The 21,196-nt window shown below is 38.2% G+C and overlaps 1 protein-coding gene and 1 non-coding gene across 2 annotated transcripts; both read left to right on the plus strand.

Moving 5' to 3' along the window:
• The first annotated feature begins 4,653 nt into the window (after positions 1-4,653).
• LOC141624432 (small nucleolar RNA R71) lies at positions 4,654-4,760 on the plus strand. Its single transcript, XR_012534239.1, has one exon. It is a non-coding gene; the product is annotated as a small nucleolar RNA R71 (small nucleolar RNA).
• A 13,542-nt stretch (positions 4,761-18,302) lies between these two features.
• LOC141618920 (uncharacterized) lies at positions 18,303-18,854 on the plus strand. The gene has a single exon (XM_074435980.1). The coding sequence runs from the start codon at positions 18,303-18,305 to the stop codon at positions 18,852-18,854; it is 552 nt and encodes a 183-aa protein (XP_074292081.1).
• The last annotated feature ends 2,342 nt before the right edge of the window (positions 18,855-21,196 follow it).

Raw genomic sequence — 21,196 nt, forward strand, 5'->3', positions numbered from 1 at the left:
ATATCCACGGGGTCCGAAAAATTAGGATCCATATCCTACCCATCAGGGTCCCGATCCGCGGATCTGGATAGGGCCCAGGATCCGTTGTCATCTCTAACTTACAACTTGTGTACTGTGTTTGTGTAGTATTAGTAGGGATGACAATGGACCGGATCTGGTTAGGGTCCAATAGGATCCAGATCCATATCCGCCACACCAACGGTGGATCCAAATTTTCCAGGTCCATATCCAGATCCATTTTCAAATAAGGGGATCCATATCCAACCCATATCCACGGGGTCCAAAAAATTAGGATCCACATCCTATCCATCAGGGTCCGAATCCGCGGATCTGGATAGGGTCCAGGATCCATTGCCATCTCTAACGGCGGCACATAAACCTTCACTTTAAACATAATAGTGAAGATTCCAAATTCACTATTTCTATCACATGTCAACGGCGGCACATAAACCGTCACCTCAGTCGTAATAGCGAAATTTTAAATTTGCTATTTCCTTCAAAAAATTCAAACAAACGAGTAATGGAAGTTCAAAATTCGCTATTCCTTCAAACGTCAACAGGGGGGCTTCCTCGCGGAACCTGCTCTTGTCAAAAACAGTGATAGTGAAAATCCGAATTCGCTATTTCCACGGCGGCATCATGAGTCCGCTACTTTAAAAACAAGCCCATCCGACGCAGCTATTCTCACGGTCCATTAACCGATCGCATCATGGCTAGCGAGCCTTACTACGCATCGCGGCTGGCGAGCCCTCCTCTTATACGCACCATGGCTGGCGAGCCTTACTACACGTTGCGGCTGGCGAGCCCTCCTCAGATACGCCCCATGGCTGGCAAGCCTTACTACGCGTCGCGGGTGGCGAGCCCTTCTCAGATACGCCCCATGGCTGGCGAGCCTTACTACGCGTCGCGGTTGGCGAGCCCTCCTCAGATACGCCCCATGGCTGGCGAGCCTTACCACGTATCATGGCTGGCGAGCCCACCTCACATACGCACCACAGCTGGCGAGCCTTTGTCCGCATACGCGCAAGGACATATCCGAAGATGCCTCAGGTATGACTCCTTCTTATGGCTGGCGAGCTTTTGTACGTAATCTAACGGACTTTAAAGGACCCGCACGGATAGTCCACAGACTCTAAACTGTTCCTGACGACGGATCCTTGGCTCGTACCCTCGAGTCGCCTCAACGTCGCCTGGGTCTCCAGGTTGTAATCTTCGATTGACCTGGGGGCTCTACTTTGACTTTCGCCATGTCCAAGCCTCAGTCAAAGTGGGGGCTCTGTAGATACCCAGTATCTGCTGAGACTCCAACAAACACCCGATGATTATCGGACTACAACATGTTTTGGAATCGCGGCGTTTGATCGACAATTTGTGTACAACTTTACGTCGGAAAACTTAAAACGATTTAGAAAATAAAACATTTCAAAACATTTCAAAAATACCTGGAGTGCTTAATGCATGACGACGGGGTCGCAATGACACTAACTAGAGTCAAAACCGACACCGGACCAAAATCGACTCAAAAATTCAAATCCTGACTCTAACAACGAGTCAAACCGAGTCAACCACAAAAAACAAACATTCAAAACCTTCTATGCTAAGATTTCCCATATTTATGTATGGTCAAGTACCAAACATATGACTACAAATCCTAGGATAGAACAAATCATGATTGCTCTTGTGTGAAAGCGACAAGACAACTCGAAGACCCGCGACGTGGCTCGCGCCTCTTTGAGCAGCCCAGATGGCCACGTCGCTCAAAACTCACACAACCACTCATTTTCCTATAAATACCCCTCAAATGCCCCTATTTGAGAATTCACGCGAGTGTCTGCCCCCTCTTTTCTCCCTTAAAATTCTCGACTCGACTTCTTAAGTCACAATCCGACGCGTATTTACGACCTACCGATCGTAAATACAAGCCTTACGCATTGTTTGGTACCGTCATCGTGCATTAAATCACTTGACCGACCACTTCGACCACTACACCGTCACTAATCTTAAAACACTCTTTTTACTTACCAAAACGGTTTTAAACCGAATTTTTTCCGACCAAACGAGTTGTTACACTTACGTCGGTCACTCGCCATAACCAAACATGTAAGTATGAGGGTGTAAAAATCCTTCTTTTATCATGTTTTTATTTGTTTCATGACTACAACATGCTAAAACATGCATAACATGAACCAAAACATGGAATAAACGAGCCAAAACTGATTTTTGGCATGAGACAGAAGCCCCTTGGTTCGCCGGCTTGCCCGCGCCTCAATGGGGTGTCCAGGTCAGAACTCAACCGTGTTTATTCTCGTCATTTCCCTTTATTTAATTTTCATATTTACAATTGGTTTTTACTATTTCAAATATTTTCGAACCTTTTTATTTCATTTTATTTGTTTTAACCATAAAACATTTCTCACCCTTGGTTCCTCATACCATGACGGTTAAATCCGTGTTTTGGTGATGATATTTGGTTAATAACATTTAAAAGGTATTTAAAGCCTTTTATTTCATTTCTTTACATTTTGGGAGGTATTTTAAAGCCTTTCATCATTTCTTTATATTTTCAAAATAAACATAATAGTCAGCAACACAAAGTCATCCTTGGTTCTACATACCATGCCGGATTTTAACCCGGGTATGATGATGAGTATCGACTAATTATATTCGAATGAATTTAAAATAATTAGTTCATAATTATTTTCAAAACTATTCATGTCAAGCTTGTCAAGTCGAACCCGACACCGAATATTATCAAAATAATGATGATTATTCGAGTCTCGTTCCTCAAATCAACAATTGCGGTCTAAACGACTCTTTCAAACCAAATCGGGTCAAATACCCATTTTTCAATACGTTTTCTAAACGTTTTTTTAAGGTCAGAACACGGCATATTACTGTAGGTTGACCCGCGCCTAAAACATGCCTTTCAATTCTCATTTTCAAAACCAGAGGAGGCCCCTTACACCGCCGACTGGCTCGCGCCTCATGTAGCCGTCTGGTACAGGGCCTGTTCCCTTTCCAGCATTAGTCTAGGACGATCCCGACTCCGGTTAGCTCAGATATAGGACGGATCAGATGACTATTTGCTTATTCAAAATTATATTTGAAAAATGCTTTACTAAGACAAATGGATCACGTTATGCACCATAAACCTAATACGGTAAATGGATGTTTAATTCCCGTCTTGCATGGAAATCAACCATAAATCCAACTCGACATCTTATACTTGATACTTGGATTAAATCAACCGACTTAGAAATCTCTCACATGTTAGGTTTAAATTATTGGATGCGCATTCATGCATTTGAACCGTTTTATCAACTTTTGCATTCAACCAACCAAGATCGATCAGTAGAGGCCGCTACCGCGGGCGGGATTGGGTGTCTGATTAATGGGATTCCCAATACGTACCTTCACCTATTACTCAGAAACTTTGGATAGTGGACGACCTTATCCAGGGCGTACGAGAGTCATTCTAGAGATAGGATGCTAAAGAGGGACGATTTCCTTATCTTTAGTACCTATGTCAAACGCTGCTTTATGCTTCGATTTGACCGATGTATAAAGTGGATTTCGAACGGGTTCCAAGCATCCCACAAATTCTTGGTGGCGACTCCGAACATCTCTAATCGTTTCGAGACCCTTACCGAGATGAAACCGACCGATCTAAAATGATCCGGTCGAAAGCATTTTTACGCCGCCGAGCGTGGCTTTCAAAAGACTGCTGTATGTCCACAGATCGGCTGGGCCTGCAGGTGGCTACGTCCACAGGGTGGTCCATCATATTTCGTACCACTTATTAAGAATATAGCATTAAGGGTAGCATGGGGTTGCCCACCTTGGGGTGGTAATTGACCCGTTTTCCTTGAAGAGCTAGATGATGCTAGTTGAGCCATTTGTTGCTCCAACATCTTGATTGCGGCATTGTGAGCTTGCTCATTCTTTTGGATTTGAGCCAACAATTCATTTTACATTTGTACTATCAAGCGCTCAAGTTTACCTCCTCCTTGGTTGTTTTATTGGCCATTTTGAGGTGGTGGCCCTTGATTTTGTTGGTAGTTTTGTTGAGGTGGCCTTTGTTGGTTTTGATAACCCGGTGGGTGATTATACTTTTGTTGTTGAGGGACATAGGCATTTTGTTGTGGTGGGGGTTGAAGGTTAAGCACATTGTTGCTTGTATAAGACAAGTTCGGATGGAATTTTGAATTCGGGTTATAAGTATTGGAAAAAGTGCCCGGTGGATATGAACTTTGTCTAAAAGCTTGAAAGGCATTTACCTCCTCAATAGTAGCTCGGCAATGAGCGGTGTAATGACCCTCACCTCTGTAACCGTCGCAAACAATGATTTGACTTGTAGAATACACGACATTGAGTTGTTGAAGAGAATCCCTAGCATCTCGTTCCGCCAATTGTTGTTGGAGTAAGGCAATTTGAGCTAACAAGACGGGATTGTCGGAGGATTCTTCTTTACCTTTGAGTGGCACACTTCGGGAATTGATATATTGTGCGTCATGGATCGCCATAGATTCGATCGTGGCATGAGCAATATCGGTGTTAATTTGATCAAACCGCCCATTGTTGGCGGAATCAAGAATCCTTCGGGACTCGGCACAACATCCATTGTAGAATGTTATAACTAGGAACCAATCGTCCAACCCATGATGTGGGCATTGTCTTTGCAAATCTTTGTACCTCTCCCAAGCCTCATATAAGCACTCAAGAGCTTGTTGACGGAATCCGGTGATTTGGCTCCTCAAAGTTTGAGTTTTCTCCGGTGGAAAAAACTTTTGATAGAACGCAAGAGCCAATGTCTTCCAATTTGTGATTCCCATAGCGGTGCAGTCAAGGCTATTGATCCAATGCTTAGCCTTGTCTTGCAAAGAGAAAGGGAAAAGTATTTCCCTTATTTAGGCTTGAGTGACGCCCGTTTGTCAGATCATGGATCAATAATCGCAAAAATTTTGCACATGCAAATTGGGATCCTCCAAAGGACTTCCCCCAAATTGCTTCCTCTCCACAAGGCTAATGAAATCCGGCTTGATCTCGAATTCCGGCGCGGTAATTTGAGTAGTTGTGATACCGGCCGAAAGCATGGCCGCGGTGGGCTTTGAGTGATCGGAAAGTTTCACCATCTTTTTAGTTGAAGATGGTGGTGGTGGAGATGATGAACTTGAAACCTCCTCTTCTTCAAGAGCTTTTAGATCGTCTAGGAAAGACTTTCTAGCACTTTTAACTTGCACGGGAGAAGTGGCTTCTTTCACTTCTTTCCAAAAACGTCGTCTTCTACTAAAGGTTTTCTCGGGTTCGGAATCCGGTGAAAGAAAATCTCCACTTCGAGAAGAACTAGGCATAAGACAAAAATTTCTAGAAAATGATAAGTAACGGTCTCAAGGAACAAGTGTTCCTCAAGATAAAATAAAACAAGATAAAAATCGACAAATCAAAACGCAATAAAACCATGCTCCCCGGCGATGGCGCCAAAATTTGATAGGCTATCGTATACCTATGCAAAGATAAATACCCTAGACACAAATTAATGTAGTAATAGGGGTCGAACACAAGGAGACGGGAATTGCGTTTATGAAATGCTATGGAAAGATTCTTATCAAGGTCGATTACGTTTGGTTTAATTTGTTGGTTGGTTTGATGATTAATAATTATGAAGATGTAAACTATATGATAAAGGGAGTCTAGGGGAGTCGGGTCACACATGCAAAGGTAAATATATGTTCATGTTAAACTTGGTAATAATAACATTGTCAATTGTTTAGGCTTAGAGACACCCACCTTACGATAATAGTGTCAACCATAGACCGGGTCCTAGAGAAACTCTCGTTTATGACTAGGTAGTCCTACTACACATGCTTAGTCTAATCTGATTCTGTGCCTCTCGACTTATAGAATGAATTAACAAACTTAATCTACGATTACGGCCAATAACCAAAGATTAAACGTTGAGGTGCAAACATGTGTTAGAAATCTATATCTCACTTAACATATTCATATATGTGATGATTTAATTTAGTCATAAAATTAAATATTGATCTTATGCATGCAAACAATAAATAAATAAAGAGAAGAAATCGTTTTCCTCACATTAGAAATCGGATTTTTGGGCACAAGTGAGTTCTCCTACTCACTTGTTCTTGAGCTCTCCAAATATTGGATGAACAAGGATTCAAGTGTAGAATCCCTCCCAAGGATTAATACCCAAGGTAACCTCTAAATAAAATTAATATTATTGATACTAGAACAATATTAATTTGAATAAAATTGACCAAAATATTATTTTGTTCTCTTAATATTTCGGCTAAGAGAAGGGGAGAAAGAGGAAGAATTTATCTATCTAAAACTCTTATTTTAGATGTGTGTAAGAATGAATGAATACCCTAATATTTTTGGTAGTGTATATGGTAAAAATTAAAGAGAAAAACCTATAGTTTTCTCTTCATAAAACCGGGTAGGAGAGGGAGTTCTTAGGGCCAATGCATGAGCAATGTGTTCTTCACAAGAGGCACTAGGTTTGCATGGCTAGGTTTAGGCAAATATGATTATGTTTACCACTTAGTTAATAACATAATAATTTCCTAAAACACCCCACTAATTCGGCCCATTTAGAGATAAAATGGATTCCATTTTATCTTTGTCGATTTGTCAATTTGTCACATGTCACATGTCATGTAAAATTGTTATGTATTTTTAACATATTAAAAATCAACGCATTAATAAAAATACGTCATATACAAAATTGACTTAGTAATTCATAATTACTTGTACCAAAATATTTTACCAATTATAAATCACAACATCTTGTATTTATAATAAATTATTCATTCTAATGCAATTGTTTCCTTAAACAATAATTTCATCTAAGTAATAAAACAATTCGATCACTTAGACCGTATCTTATTTAATCAAATTATAACGAGATACGTAAATATTACTTCCAAAATCGTCCGTAAATTTTAAGTAATTTAATTAACCCGTATCGTCATACGATCAATTAAATAATCAATTAAGAGTGTTACCCTTTAGGTATGACCTATGGGGATCAACTGATCACCACCGTCTCACGACAGTAATGTCAAACTCTAGTCAGCCAATCATTACCGATATGTGTGGACCAGTTGACAGTAAAATATTACTTCCCAATTGTATTCTTTAGAATGAGACTTAAACATGTGATCATCATGATCAACAGTTGTGATCGCATTATTGTCGGAGGACACATATTCCAACAATCTCCCACTTGTCCTTGACATGTGTGCGTCACCAATTCTCTTGTCCTATTACTATCTCCCACTCAATGCAAGGTGTCTTTCAGGTCATACTTGCAAATGATCATATCGAGAGTGGTTTCCTCGATCTGGAGAATAACTGATTGACCGGATTTATCTACCATAGATATCTTACAAGCGTGGCCACACATTTCCAGTTAATTACACCTCGAGTGGCCCTGAGATATTGTTATAACCCTGACTAGGGGTGGACAATTCCTATCGCACTCATTTCCTTCGACTAGCCATAGCCAACATAACCCAAAATATGCCCATTTGACCCCATTTACGAGGGTCGTAGTAACACAAATCAAAGTTAATCTGAAACTGTGCGATCTTAGGCGAATAGTCTTTAGTCAAAAGAATCGACTCATTAGAATACTATAGTAGCTCTCGCCACGACCAGGCTATATAAATTTGCCAGAACTCTATAAGCGGTCATAAGGCCCGACAAAGTGTTCATAACAGTCTGCCTATGTGATCGACTAGTCATTCTCATATGACTCCATGGCACTTGAACTTGCCATCAATCGCATCACATTCTAGTCACTTCGAGACGTCACCTCATGTAAGTAACTATGGGCGAATACAATGCTAATCCGTGTTCACTTTAACGGGGTTCAATTGTCTCTACAACCCGTTTGGATGTAACAAAGTATAAGGTGAGTTAATAATAACTCAAACGACAAATGTCGACATCACATTCGAGTAGTCAATACCGTATTACAACCTTGTGATGCATATCGTAAGTGTATTAACAGTAGTCGATTGCAATAGAAGTTTTAACATACCATTTGTCCATGTGTTCAAACTTCTTTTATCGCATTTTCCTTTACATTCATGTTATCTCTCATAGCATGAACCTTACCAAGTACACATATAGGTTCCCAACCTCAGTTTGGGTTCTTTATCTTGAAAGAACTTCCTGGTTGTTTATCACACAACCAACGAATTTGTGGTGGATGATAAAACTTGCACTGGTCAAGTGTTCTACCAACTCACAATGCACTAGGTATATGTTTTGTAGAGTCTTGCAACAATTGTCAAGATGATTAGCCTAGCACTTCTCACAAGTCCTAGCATATTAGAAAATATTAGTTTTGAGTAACTTCTTACTTCAACTAAGTATCTTTCCTAACTTCTTATTTCTCCTTTTAGCTTGAAAAGCTTAGGATTTTCATAAATCCTTACGCGTGTTCGAACTTTAATATGTGCAACCTCTTGACACATAACAGAGTGTTCTGTCCAACACTGAAATCGCTCATCGGATTCTCCTCGAGAATTCATGACGATTCTTCTATGGCTTGCCAATGCTTCATCATGCTCTTATGCATATGATTCATTATTGGATATGTGCATGATTATTCTAATGGCGAAAACATTAGTAACTAATAATCATGTGATCAACCATTCTTAGGTTCAATGAATGACCATGACTGCTAATGGCAATTTTATTTTCATTGACATGAATAACCTATGTTTCTCGTTGATTCGATGTGTATATCTCAATACCTATCCAATATCCCATGATGTGATTGGATTCATCATAGTCCATTTTCATCCAAAATTGAAAACTCAAATACCTTTTTGTGAAAGAAAGTATTAGCTCGTCATTCTCAATGAGTAATGAGTTATAAACTTTTACAAGATGATAGCTCCCACTAAATTCCATGTCTTCACATGATAATTTCCAATTCCCACTTAATTCCACATGTTTCGCAATTGACTACTCAATCGAAACATTTCAAGAGTTGAAATATATATTGTTTTGCTAAGTTATTAAGATAAAACCATATATGTTCCCATCATATCCTTTCAAAATACTAATTTTGAAAAAAGTTTCAATCTTAACCTTATGGAAAGAGATTTTAATCTCTAACTCATTCATTTTATAATGATGCGTAGAAATGTCATTATCTAAATGTGAATTATATCTAATACACGTCCTTCTCAAAATACCCTTTTCGGAAGGAGGTTTAACCATTTCATTTTCATAATGAGGTTAAGTAATGACATTAGCATGGTTAATACTTAACTTAGCTCTTGTGGATATCGGCATATCAACATTTGCAACTTTTAGTCATAAATCACATTTATTTTCTAGGATGCAACTTTGATTCATTTAGGCTCTTAAGTAAATATCAATATTGAAACTATTGGTCAAAAATTATCATAAATTAGTCAATTAAGACTTTACTTTAGTCATTCTTATTCCAAAACTTTATTTTGGTCTCCTCGTGTAGTTATCTTGAGAACATATTCTTTTGATTACTTCATTTGGTCTCTTTTGTCACGTAGATTTCATCTATTCGAGACCATAGATCTCATCTATTCGTGTATACTATCCTTATAGGTATACAAATCATTCTTTCTTGCGTAGATCTCATTTACACAAGTACACAAATTTTGCTTGGTGTTCTTTGTGTCTTCATTTTTCTCCCACTCTATCTTTAGAATGAATACACTAGAGATTCAAAGATAGCTTATGAGACACAAATGATGATTTTTGAAGTATAAGGAGGACTATCTCATAGGTTGACTAATTGTTTTAGATTTGATAAGTGTACTTGGTGATTGACATTCCTTTAAGAGAGTTCATCAACTCAATATCACTTTATAATTGATCATACGCAAGCCTTAAGCTTGTGGACATATAATGAATCCCGTCATTATAGTTGTCCATTAGATCACTTTAAGTGAATGATCATATATTTCTATGAGCAAGCATATAAAGACGAATTTTTAGAACAAGGATAAAATACGATAAAACGGGTGACTTGGGTTGCAAACCAAGCCACCAATATCCAAAATACAACCATTATCCAAAAACATTTCCATGTCGAACACGGAAATCAAAAGGTTCTAAAATCCGAAACATAAGTTAAAATAAGACAATAAAAAGCCAAGCTTCATGGAAGCTACTCCTAGCTTCTTGATGGTTTCTCTAGCTTGCTTTTCTTTTCCCTTGTTCTTGCTTGGTGGAGGCCCTATTTACAATAAAAAGGGGATACATTATCACAACTTTGTATCACAATACCATAGTTGAATTAGAAACATAAAAGAAAGGATAGTCATTTACCCACTGGAGTGATCTTTCCAGCTTTAATGTCACCAAGATATTTGGAATAATTTCTTTTCCAATGTCCAACACCATTACAATAATGGCATTTATCAAGAGGACCCTTCTTGATTTTGGAAGTGCTAGCTTCATAAGTCTTAGTTTTGGTGAAAGTGGGAGTTTGCGTCTTACCCTTCTTCCCATTCTTCTTGAACTTCCCCTTGCTTTTGGTGCTTATGTTAAGCACATCCTTAGGTGGGTTAACATTTAACCCCATGTCTCTTTCGGCTTGCACAAGTAACTTGTGCAACTCTTCAAGAGACACGTCCTTGTCTTGCATGTTAAAATTCACCCGGAATTGAACATACGCTTTGACTTTGGATAAGGAGTGTAGAATCCTATCTACAATGAGTTCTTTGGGGATATCAACCTTTTGAATCTTCAAGGTCTCGACTAGCTCCATCAATTTGAGCACGTGAGGGCTAACCTTTTGGCCCTCTTTAAAGTCGAGATCAAAGAATGCCGCGGCCGCCTCATATTGGACGATCCGTGGAGTTTGTGAAAACATTGTCACAAGCTTGGAATAGATTTCATTAGCGGTGCCCATCTTAAAGGCTCTCCTTTGGAGATCCGCCTCCATCGCAAAGATCAACACATTTTTCATTGCGGCGGACTCCTTGTGGTAAGCCTCATATGCTTCCCTAGTAGCGGCACTCGACCTAGCATTAGGTTCGGGTGGAGAGGCCTCGGTGAGGTAACGAAGCTTGTCGTCACCTTGGGCGGCTAATTTGAGTTGGGCATCCCAATCGGAGAAATTTGACCCATTCTTTTCAAGTTTACAACGATCCATGAAGGATCGGAGCCATGAAGTATTAGTGAGAGGTGTGGCGTTGGTGTTTGGAGTGGCCATTTGTTATGAGAAATAGAAGCGGTCTACAAAACAAAATATAGAAGGAATAAAACATATGTCGTTTTCAAAATAATAATAATACTCGTAAAAATATTTAATTTAAACAAGTTTTATTGCATTTATCTAGTGACCTCTACCCAAGTTAGATAAATGATTCCAAGACCCAAATTCATATTAACTTGGGCACGGTGTGGCCGATGAAACCCTTATCAATATAACTCGGTGGATTAACTCTTTAATCGATTCTACTTTTAGAACTCTTGGTCGATAAAATTACATTAATATTTATCTTTAGCCCAAAACACATCCGACAAGGGCACGGTGTGGCTGATAAAACCCTTATCAAAAACTTTTGTTGAGTTCAATCCAAATTTCGAATAAATGTGTTCATGATCCAAACCCACATTAACTTGGGCACGGTGTGTGGCCGATGAAACCCTCATCAACATGAATTCGGTGGATAGACATTTATCACCCACTTCCCCTACGTAACAAGGTTTGTACCCCGGTGTGGCCGAGTGCACTCCCTCACGAAATAGGTTTTCATGGTTTCTACTATTTGGTAAGGCTATGTCTCAATTGATTATTTTTAGCGAGAGGTCATGTCAATTTATTATCTATCACGTTTTAAGTGAACTAAAGCGGTGAACTACGATAATTCTAATTGACACGGTCGATAAACTCGATTAAAATGATAATGCATGTTTTAGTTATGGCGATTTAGCGATGCATGCAACATATAAATAAAATGCAAAACATGAATTAAATCCTAGTATGGCCTTCCTAAAATAGAAAATATAATTAACTATTACATATTCGGAAACCAACTCCATTGGTCCCTTGAACTTCGGTTATAGCACGCATCTCGAGGTAACACCGTCTTTATGTATCGCCTTCTTGAGTGACACCGTCTTCAAGGAACTCCGAAATAAATAAATTACATAACAAATTACATAATTTCCTATTATACATTTGTAATTAAAATAAAATAAATCTATTAAATTACAAAACGGTGATAAGAGATCACAATAAATTACAACCGAATCGATATTCCCATACATTTCGGGTAATACCAATTAAAAACTAAGGCCATACTAAGTAAAATTACATAATTCAAAAATTACGTAAAATAAAATTATGACAATCATAAATAAAATGCAGCATTATAATATGTATGAACATGCCCAATTTAATGCTAAATCGCCTTTAAGGAGCCAATATCGTATATTAAACGGTTTTTACGGATTTGCGTGATTCAACCTTTTAAAATCACAATAAATTACATAAAATCATATTTATGCACAAGTTAATTACCCTAACCAACTTAGGACTCAAAATTAGTCTCCACTAACATATTGACTATAATTAACTTATATTTCTTAAATTTGTTCATTAATGGACTCAAAATTACAATAAAATGCTATAAACTCCAAATAAATCATAAAAATTTCAAATAAATTTAAAATTTAAAATTTAAACTCATGAACATTCTGGAAAAATACCATGACACTCATAATGCTCAAAAACTTAGGTTAAAAATTTCGAAAATTTATCGGAAAAACAATGTTGCGGTTTATCGGATTTATCAATAATAATCATAAAAACATGAGAAAAATTATATTTATCAACTTTTCAATTTTAGATCTGAAATAGGTAATAAAATTCAACATGTGACATTTTTCCTAAGTCATGAAGTATGTTTTAGCAATTATTCACTAATTAAAGTCACTATTTATGCTATTTTTCATCAAAAATTCATAAATCATGCATAAAGACTTCATTATATCCTATTATTTTACACACATCTTGTAAAATTGCATGTGACAACATACTAAATTTCTATGACCAGATTCGAAATGTATCTCATATTAACCCATTTTTCATTTAAATTCGATTTTTATCATGAAAAATCCATATTTCGAGCATAAAAACTCCAAAAATTCTGAAAATTTACAGGTCATGTAAAAATAATATATGTGAAAACATATCCAAAAATCACTGGAAAATTCAAAGTTTAGCTAATGTTAGTCCGAAAATGACATTTTTATCCTAAAATCACATTTTTAATGCCATTATTTTATAAGATGAACAATAAAAATCCATAAATTAACCAAAATATCCTAAATACATTTTAGGACCAGAAACTTTAACATGCATAATTTATATCGTGATATATCATAATAACACAAATTTATAAGTTTTATATGTTAATCGTATAACTCGGAAAAACTATAACCGATTTGCATGCAAACAACCTAAGGCTCTTGATACCGCTTGTTAGAAATATATATCTCATTACTTAACATATTCATATATGTGATGATTTAATTTAGTCATAAAATTAAATATTGATCTTATGCATGCAAACAATAAATAAATAAAGAGAAGAAATCGTTTTCCTCACATTAGAAATCGGATTTTTGGGCACAAGTGAGTTCTCCTACTCACTTGTTCTTGAGCTCTCCAAATATTGGATGAACAAGGATTCAAGTGTAGAATCCCTCCTAAGGATTAATACCCAAGGTAACCTCTAAATAAAATTAATATTATTGATACTAGAACAATATTAATTTGAATAAAATTGACCAAAATATTATTTTGTTCTCTTAATATTTCGGCTAAGATAAGGAGAGAAAGAGGAAGAATTTATCTCTCTAAAACTCTTATTTTAGATGTGTGTAAGAATGAATGAATACCCTAATATTTTTGGTAGTGTATATGGTAAAAATTAAAGAGAAAAACCTATAGTTTTCTCTTCATAAAACCGGGTAGGAGGGGGAGTTCTTAGGGCCAATGCATGAGCAATGTGCTCTTCACAAGAGGCACTAGGTTTGCATGGCTAGGTTTAGGCAAATATGATTATGTTTACCACTTAGTTAATAACATAATAATTTCCTAAAACACCCCACTAATTTGGCCCATTTAGAGATAAAATGGATTCCATTTTATCTTTGTCAATTTGTCACATGTCACATGTCATGTAAAATTGTTATGTATTTTTAACATATTAAAAATCAACGCATTAATAAAAATACGTCATATACAAAATTGACTTAGTAATTCATAATTACTTGTACCAAAATATTTTACCAATTATAAATCAGAACATCTTGTATTTATAATAAATTATTCATTCTAATGCAATTGTTTCCTTAAACAATAATTTCATCTAAGTAATAAAACAATTCGATCACTTAGACCGTATCTTATTTAATCAAATTATAATGAGATACGTAAATATTACTTCCAAAATCGTCCGTCAATTTTAAGTAATTTAATTAACCCGTATCGTCATACGATCAATTAAATAATCAATTAAGAGTGTTACCATTTAGGTATGACCTAAGGGGATCAACTGATCACCACTGTCTCACGACAGTATTGTCAAACTCTAGTCAGCCAATCATTACCGATATGTGTGGACCAGTTGACAGTAAAATATTACTTCCCAATTGTATTCTTTAGAATGAGACTTAAACATGTGATCATCATGATCAACAGTTGTGATCGCCTTATTGTCGGAGGACACATATTCCAACAACATGTGATAGAAATAATTAGACAATATTATATCAACCTAATTTATCATTTTACATATTTGATTTTGCATGGCTTCCCTAGCCCCTAGACTAAGGAATTTAGCCACTCATGACGAAATGTAAACTATAAACTTTGTTATAAGAAATGATAGACATGCTAATGGAAATGATATAAACTAAATGTTAAAGCTTATAATGTAATAATAAGCCATGTGATATAAAAAGTACTAATGATAATCTATGTGATAACTAAAGTAGAAATGTAAACTAATACACTAGAATTAGAATTACCGTAATGGAAATAAACTTGCAAAGAACAATAAAGAGAACCAAATGCTTGAATAACTTAGAACCAAATGTTTAACAATCAAATGCTTAACAATATTGAAACTAAAGATGAAAACTAATGAGAGAATTTTGCTTAAGGCTAATATAGTGTATGAAAGACGTAAGAAAAGATATCCCTAATTACGGATTAAGGCCCCTATTTATAAGAAAATAGGGGCATAACGTAAAATTGCAAGAGGAGGTCAACCCCGATCGGGGGCGTGGTTATCCAGCTAATTCCCCTTAATTCCTTGCTTAAATGCTAAGGGAATCCTAAGTATGAGATAAATGCCTCTTAATGCCTCCAGTAAATGCTTCATAAATCCTTCTTAGAGCATCCAATGGAGCATCCTAAGCTTGGAACTCTCTCATAAATTTGGACTTCTTTTGGGCTCTTTTGTAGGATAATTTTGCATTATCTTATACACTCTTGCTTGGGCTTGGAAACACACCTTCCATTGTCATACTTGGTCCATCTTGTTTCCACTTAGCTTAGTGAAGTTGGTGCTTGCTAATGTGATAGGAAAAAAGCCTCTAAATTCTTAGATTCCTACAAAATGTAACAAATACAAACAATACACCTAGAACACAAGATTAGCTCACAAATATACTAATTAAAGTATGATATACAATAAAAACCGAGCTAAAATGAGGGGTAAAAGTATATATAAAATGAACACATCATGCATGAATAGGTGCTATATGGGACCTCTTTTCCCACTTGATCACGAGATCGAGAAGACATTCTGGCCAAGAAGAAGATTAGCTCTTTCGGCAATTCAAGGATCCCCACCCATTGTTAACCCTCCAACCACCCAAATTTCCACAATTGAGAATCCAAACCAACTACCCTCTTCCTCCAACCTATCACCCCTTCACATTCCACATAACTCTCCACCACATAACTCTCTAATCAACTCTCTAATCAACTCACCACAAAATTCACCAACACATTCACAACATTCCACCCATACCAACGATACCGAATCTCCATGAAAAAACCTCATAAACGACGGTATGGCGGATCAACCTATGGGATATTACAATAGGCCGGATGCCAAACGTGCTTGTTCGGCTATCAACTATGGAGCTCTTGCTCCCAATACCTTTGAGTTTCGACACCATGTGATAAATTACATGCAACAAGATGTCTTCCATGGGATGAAAAGTGAGGATGCACACCAACATCTCACCTCATTCAAAGAGAAAACGGGTTCTATCAAGCACAACGGTGTTACCGAAGAACAAATTATCTTAATGCTCTTCCCTATCACCTTGAAAGACAATGCTAAGAAGTGGTTGAATTCTCATGAGCCGGGCACATTTACCACTTGGGAAGCTTTATCCAAAGCTTTCATCAATAAGTTCTACCCACCATCTAAGACCGCATGAATTCGCCATGAGATTCAAACCTGGAAACAAAGACCCATGGAAACTCTAAGTGAAACTTGGGAACGTTTTAAAGATCTCCTCTCATCTTGTCCACACCATGGTATTCCAAAATGGATGACCACCCAAACCTTTTTCCAAACTCTTGAGCAAAGGTTCTGGGACATGATCGTGGCGACATCCGGTGGAAATTTTGATAGTATGAATAACACTCAAATCACGGAAATGATTCAAAACATTTCCGAGATGGAGAGTAGTTATTCTAGAGATGTGGACTACAAAAGTGAAGGACCTTCCAAGATAGAGATAGAGTACAAGACAAAATTGGATGATTTGACAAAGAAATTTGAAGAGTTTAAAATGGAGAAGAAGCATGGGGACTTGAAGTATGTCATGAGGTCGGACCTAGCCATTCCAAGGTCTATTAGGTCCAAAAACCTAGGTCTCATCCTAGGCACTATCCTCCTTAAATGCATTGTAACTATTGTGGCGGTGTGGGGCACACCATTGAGTATTGTTCATCTATTCCAAAAGATGACCAACAAGAGTGCTTTGCTCTTCAAGGACAAGGTGCACCGAGGGCCTCTTACCAATGCCATGAGACCTTCTACCATGCCTTCCCTAACCAAGACCCGAAACTTTCCTATGCGGGGCAACCATTGGACCCCAAGTATCAACAACCATAATATATGCCTCCACCAAAGCCCGATCATTCTAGGAAATACAATCAAAACCAAGGCCAAGGCTCCAACTACCGGGGTCAAAGACAACATGACAACACAAACTACATCCCACCTCATCAAAGAGACAACTACCGCAACCAACACCAAAACCCTCCATACCAACAACAAGGGTATCAACAAAACCCACCATCTCAACAACCATTCAACCAACAATAAGGATACCAACAAGGGTTCAACAACAACAAAATTCTTACCCACCTCCACAAAATCAACAACAATACATAGAACCACCCAACCCTACCTCCTCTCTTGAGAAATTGTTAAGGGAAATGGATGCCAAGGCCGAGAGAAGAGAGTCTCAAGTAGACCAACAATTCTAAAGTTTGAAGACCGAGCTTTCAAATATCCAAGCACATCAAAGGACATTTGACTCATATATGGCCAACCAAATCCCCTCTTCTTCACAAAGAGCTCCGCACTCATTGTCTTCTCAAGGTTCTCATCCTAGAGATGGACCACCACCACACCAACAAGCTCATGTGGTGACCTTGAGGATTGAGAAAGATTTGGAGAACCCTTACAAGGAATATGAACCAAAGAGAAAGAGAGATGTGATGAGAGATGGTGCGGAGAGTCCACCTCTCTCACGAACAAGTAGAGTTGACAACACTAAGAAGGGGAAGGTGAGTGACTATATTGAAGATGATGAGAACTTTGTTTTGGAGGAAATAGAGGTTTAAAGGGACCAAGAAAGAGTGGTTGAAAGAGACCAAGGGAAAGGGAAAGAAAAAAATGAAGTGGTTAACACCAAGCAAGCCTCAAATCCCGAAAAGGCCAACAACCCTCCAATTCCATTTCCTAATAGAAGTAGAGTAATGAATGAGGAGAGGAAATTCTCCCAAATTCTTGGATATGTTGAAGAAACTCGAAGTTTCACTACCTTTCACCGAGGTAGTGACACAAATGCCACTCTACACAAAAGTTTTGAAGGATGTATTGACAAAGAAGAGAAGCATTGGAAGAGATGGTCTAGTGGGTCTTAGGGGGCAATGTAGTGCGGTCTTACTCAATCCCATGCCGGAGAAACTATAAGATCCGGGTAGTTTTTCCATTCCTTGCATGGTGGGTAATGTGAGCATTAAGAAGACACTTTGTGATCTTGGTGCTAGTGTTAGCATACTTCCGCTTCCTATTGCGAGGAAAGTTGGGTTGCATGACATGATTCCTACCTCTATGACCTTACAACTAGCCGATAGGTTGGTACAAAGACCAATGGGTGTCATTGAAGATGTGTCGGTCAAGGTGGGCAATTTCTACATCCCGGCGGACTTTGTAGTTCTTGACATTCCGAAGGATCAGCAAACTCCTATCATACTTGGAAGACCCTTCTTGGAAACAGGAGATGTTAACATAAGTGTCAAGGAAGGGAAGTTCACTTTCAAGGTGGGAGGGAACGTGGTTGAATTTTATTTGACCGGAGCTATGTCACAACCTATGTTTGAGAGTGTCTACTCCATAGACATGTTAGAAGAAGCTATTGAAGATGCTAAGGATAAATGCTTGGTGGAGCATTTGGAGGAAGATTATGAAGCTCTACCACCGATCATTGATGAAGTTGAGGATAAGAACCCTCCAAAGGTAGATCTTAAGCCTTTACCCCCCCTCCCTTGAGTATGCCTATCTTGATGAGGCAAACTCCTTCCACGTGATCATCAATGCGGACCTAATGGCATCTGAAAAGGAAAAACTTTTAAAAGTCCTTAAATAAAATAAGAAATCCATTGGGTATAGCCTTGATGATCTCACGGGAATCGATCCCTAAGTATGCATGCACCGCATCACACTTGAGGATGGATTCACTCCTTCCGCCCAACCTATGAGAAGGTTAAATGAGAAATTGAAGGAGGTGGTAAGGAAGGAAGTTGATAAGTTGCTTGAGGCCGGAATTATCTACTCCATCTCGGGGAGCGACTGGGTGAGCCCGGTTCAAATCGTCCCCAAAAAGGCGGTATGACCGTGGTTGAGAATGAGGAAGGTGAACTCATCTCTACCCGAACGGTCACGGGATGGAGGATGTGCATTGATTATAAAAAGCTTAATTCCGCCTTAATCAAAGATCAGTTCCCCTTACCATTCATTGACCAAATGATCGAGAGACTTGCAAACCACGAGTATTTTTGCTTCCTTGATGGGTACTCCGGGTTTTTCCAAATACCCATCCACCCGGATGATCAAGCAAAGACTATCTTTACTTGTCCTTACGGCGTCTTCGCATATCGAAGAATGTCGTTTGGCCTTTGCAACGCTCCCGGGACATTTCAACGGGCCATGATGTCTATCTTTTCCGAGTATATTGAGAAGTCTATGGAGGTGTTAATGGATGATTTTAGTGTCCATGGCACCTCATTTGATGATTGCCTAAAGAATCTCTCCCTTGTGCTCCAAACATGCATCCGATATAATTTGAAATTGAATTGGGAGAAATGTCATTTCATGGTGCAAAAGGGAGTGGTTCTAGGGCATGTTATTTCTAAGGAGGGGATCGAAGTGGACAAAGCAAAGGTAAAGGTGATTGAGAAACTTCCCCCACCCACAACTGTCAAGGGTGTGAGGAGTTTCTTAGGCCATGCAGGGTTTTACCGAAGGTTCATCAAAGATTTTGCAAAAATCGCTAAACCCCTCACCTCACTTTTGGCTAAAGACACTCCCTTCATATTTGATCAATCTTGTGTTGAAAGCTTTTGTAGGCTCAAGCAAGCCTTGATATCGGCTCTGTAGATACCCATATCTGTCGATATTGGCATTTATAAAAATCCCGTCAAAACACCCGATGATGATAGGACAACATGTATTCACTAGTTGGCATTGCCACTATTTGGAGTTCGTTCTACGATGTAGAATGGGGGTCGTCGATGAAGCGTTTTATTAATGATATTTAATTTAAACGTTTTAATTCTTATTTAATTTAAATGATGTTTAAATTAAGAGTTTATTTCATTTTATTTATTTAATTTGAATTTATTTTCTCAAGTTTGTTTTATTGAAAATAAAATAAATATTTGATTTAAAAAATCATTTTATGAGTGTATTTGATTTGAAAATTCATTTATTTTAATGTGTTATTTGATTTGAAAAATCGATTTCGAGAGTTGAAAACTCGTTTTAATCACACATTTTGGAGCTCGTTTATAGCTCGGTTTTTGAGCCCGTTATCTTTACAAATTGGCACGAATCTCGAGTATACTAACCAACCTAGGCTTCTAACCATCCAACCCCAGTCTGAACCCCCATACCCACGTCCCAATCTCGTCCCAAACATCCCCTCAACACAGCCCAACTCCTTCCCTTACCCGTGTTTGCATAGTCCATTGAAAGCCCTTCTAAACCGACTCAAACTTGGTCCAAACCCGCAACCCATCATCACCAACCCGTGCTCCACATTACCTACAACAACCCAGAACCTATACCACCTCGAAACACTTCCACAAGTCCATCCAAAACAGGCCCCAAAACGAAACAGCCCACAGCCCCCTGTTTTCGTTCAGCTCAAACCCGAGTCCAAAACCCGTTCCAAACACCACTTATACCCGTGCCTATTAACCCTAAACCATACCCTAGTATCCTAACCATATTACCCTAGCTTAACCACCAAGAAAACCCCTCATACAAACCCTAAAAACCCCACGAAAAAGCTGCTGGACAACAGCTATGCGCAGAGCAATCCGTCTGCCTCTCCCCTCTTAAACCCTACTTTAACTCACTATAAATACCTCCCCTCTACCATACATCCATTCCTATAAGCTCTCAACATATCTTACTGCCATTAACAAGCCTCAACCTCCATAAACGAACCCTAGTTTCCTCTCAAAACCCTCGACAAAACCGACATACAAAACTGAGAATCAGTTTGTGTGTCCTCCTTTTCAACCTTCGTTCAACCATCAAACCTCCATTAAAACTCGAGTTTCTTGATCCTAATTAACCATATAACATCCATCTACATCTTAGATAAA

Source organism: Silene latifolia, chromosome X, assembly GCF_048544455.1.
Source record: "Silene latifolia isolate original U9 population chromosome X, ASM4854445v1, whole genome shotgun sequence".
Taxonomy (NCBI): Eukaryota; Viridiplantae; Streptophyta; class Magnoliopsida; order Caryophyllales; family Caryophyllaceae; genus Silene; species Silene latifolia.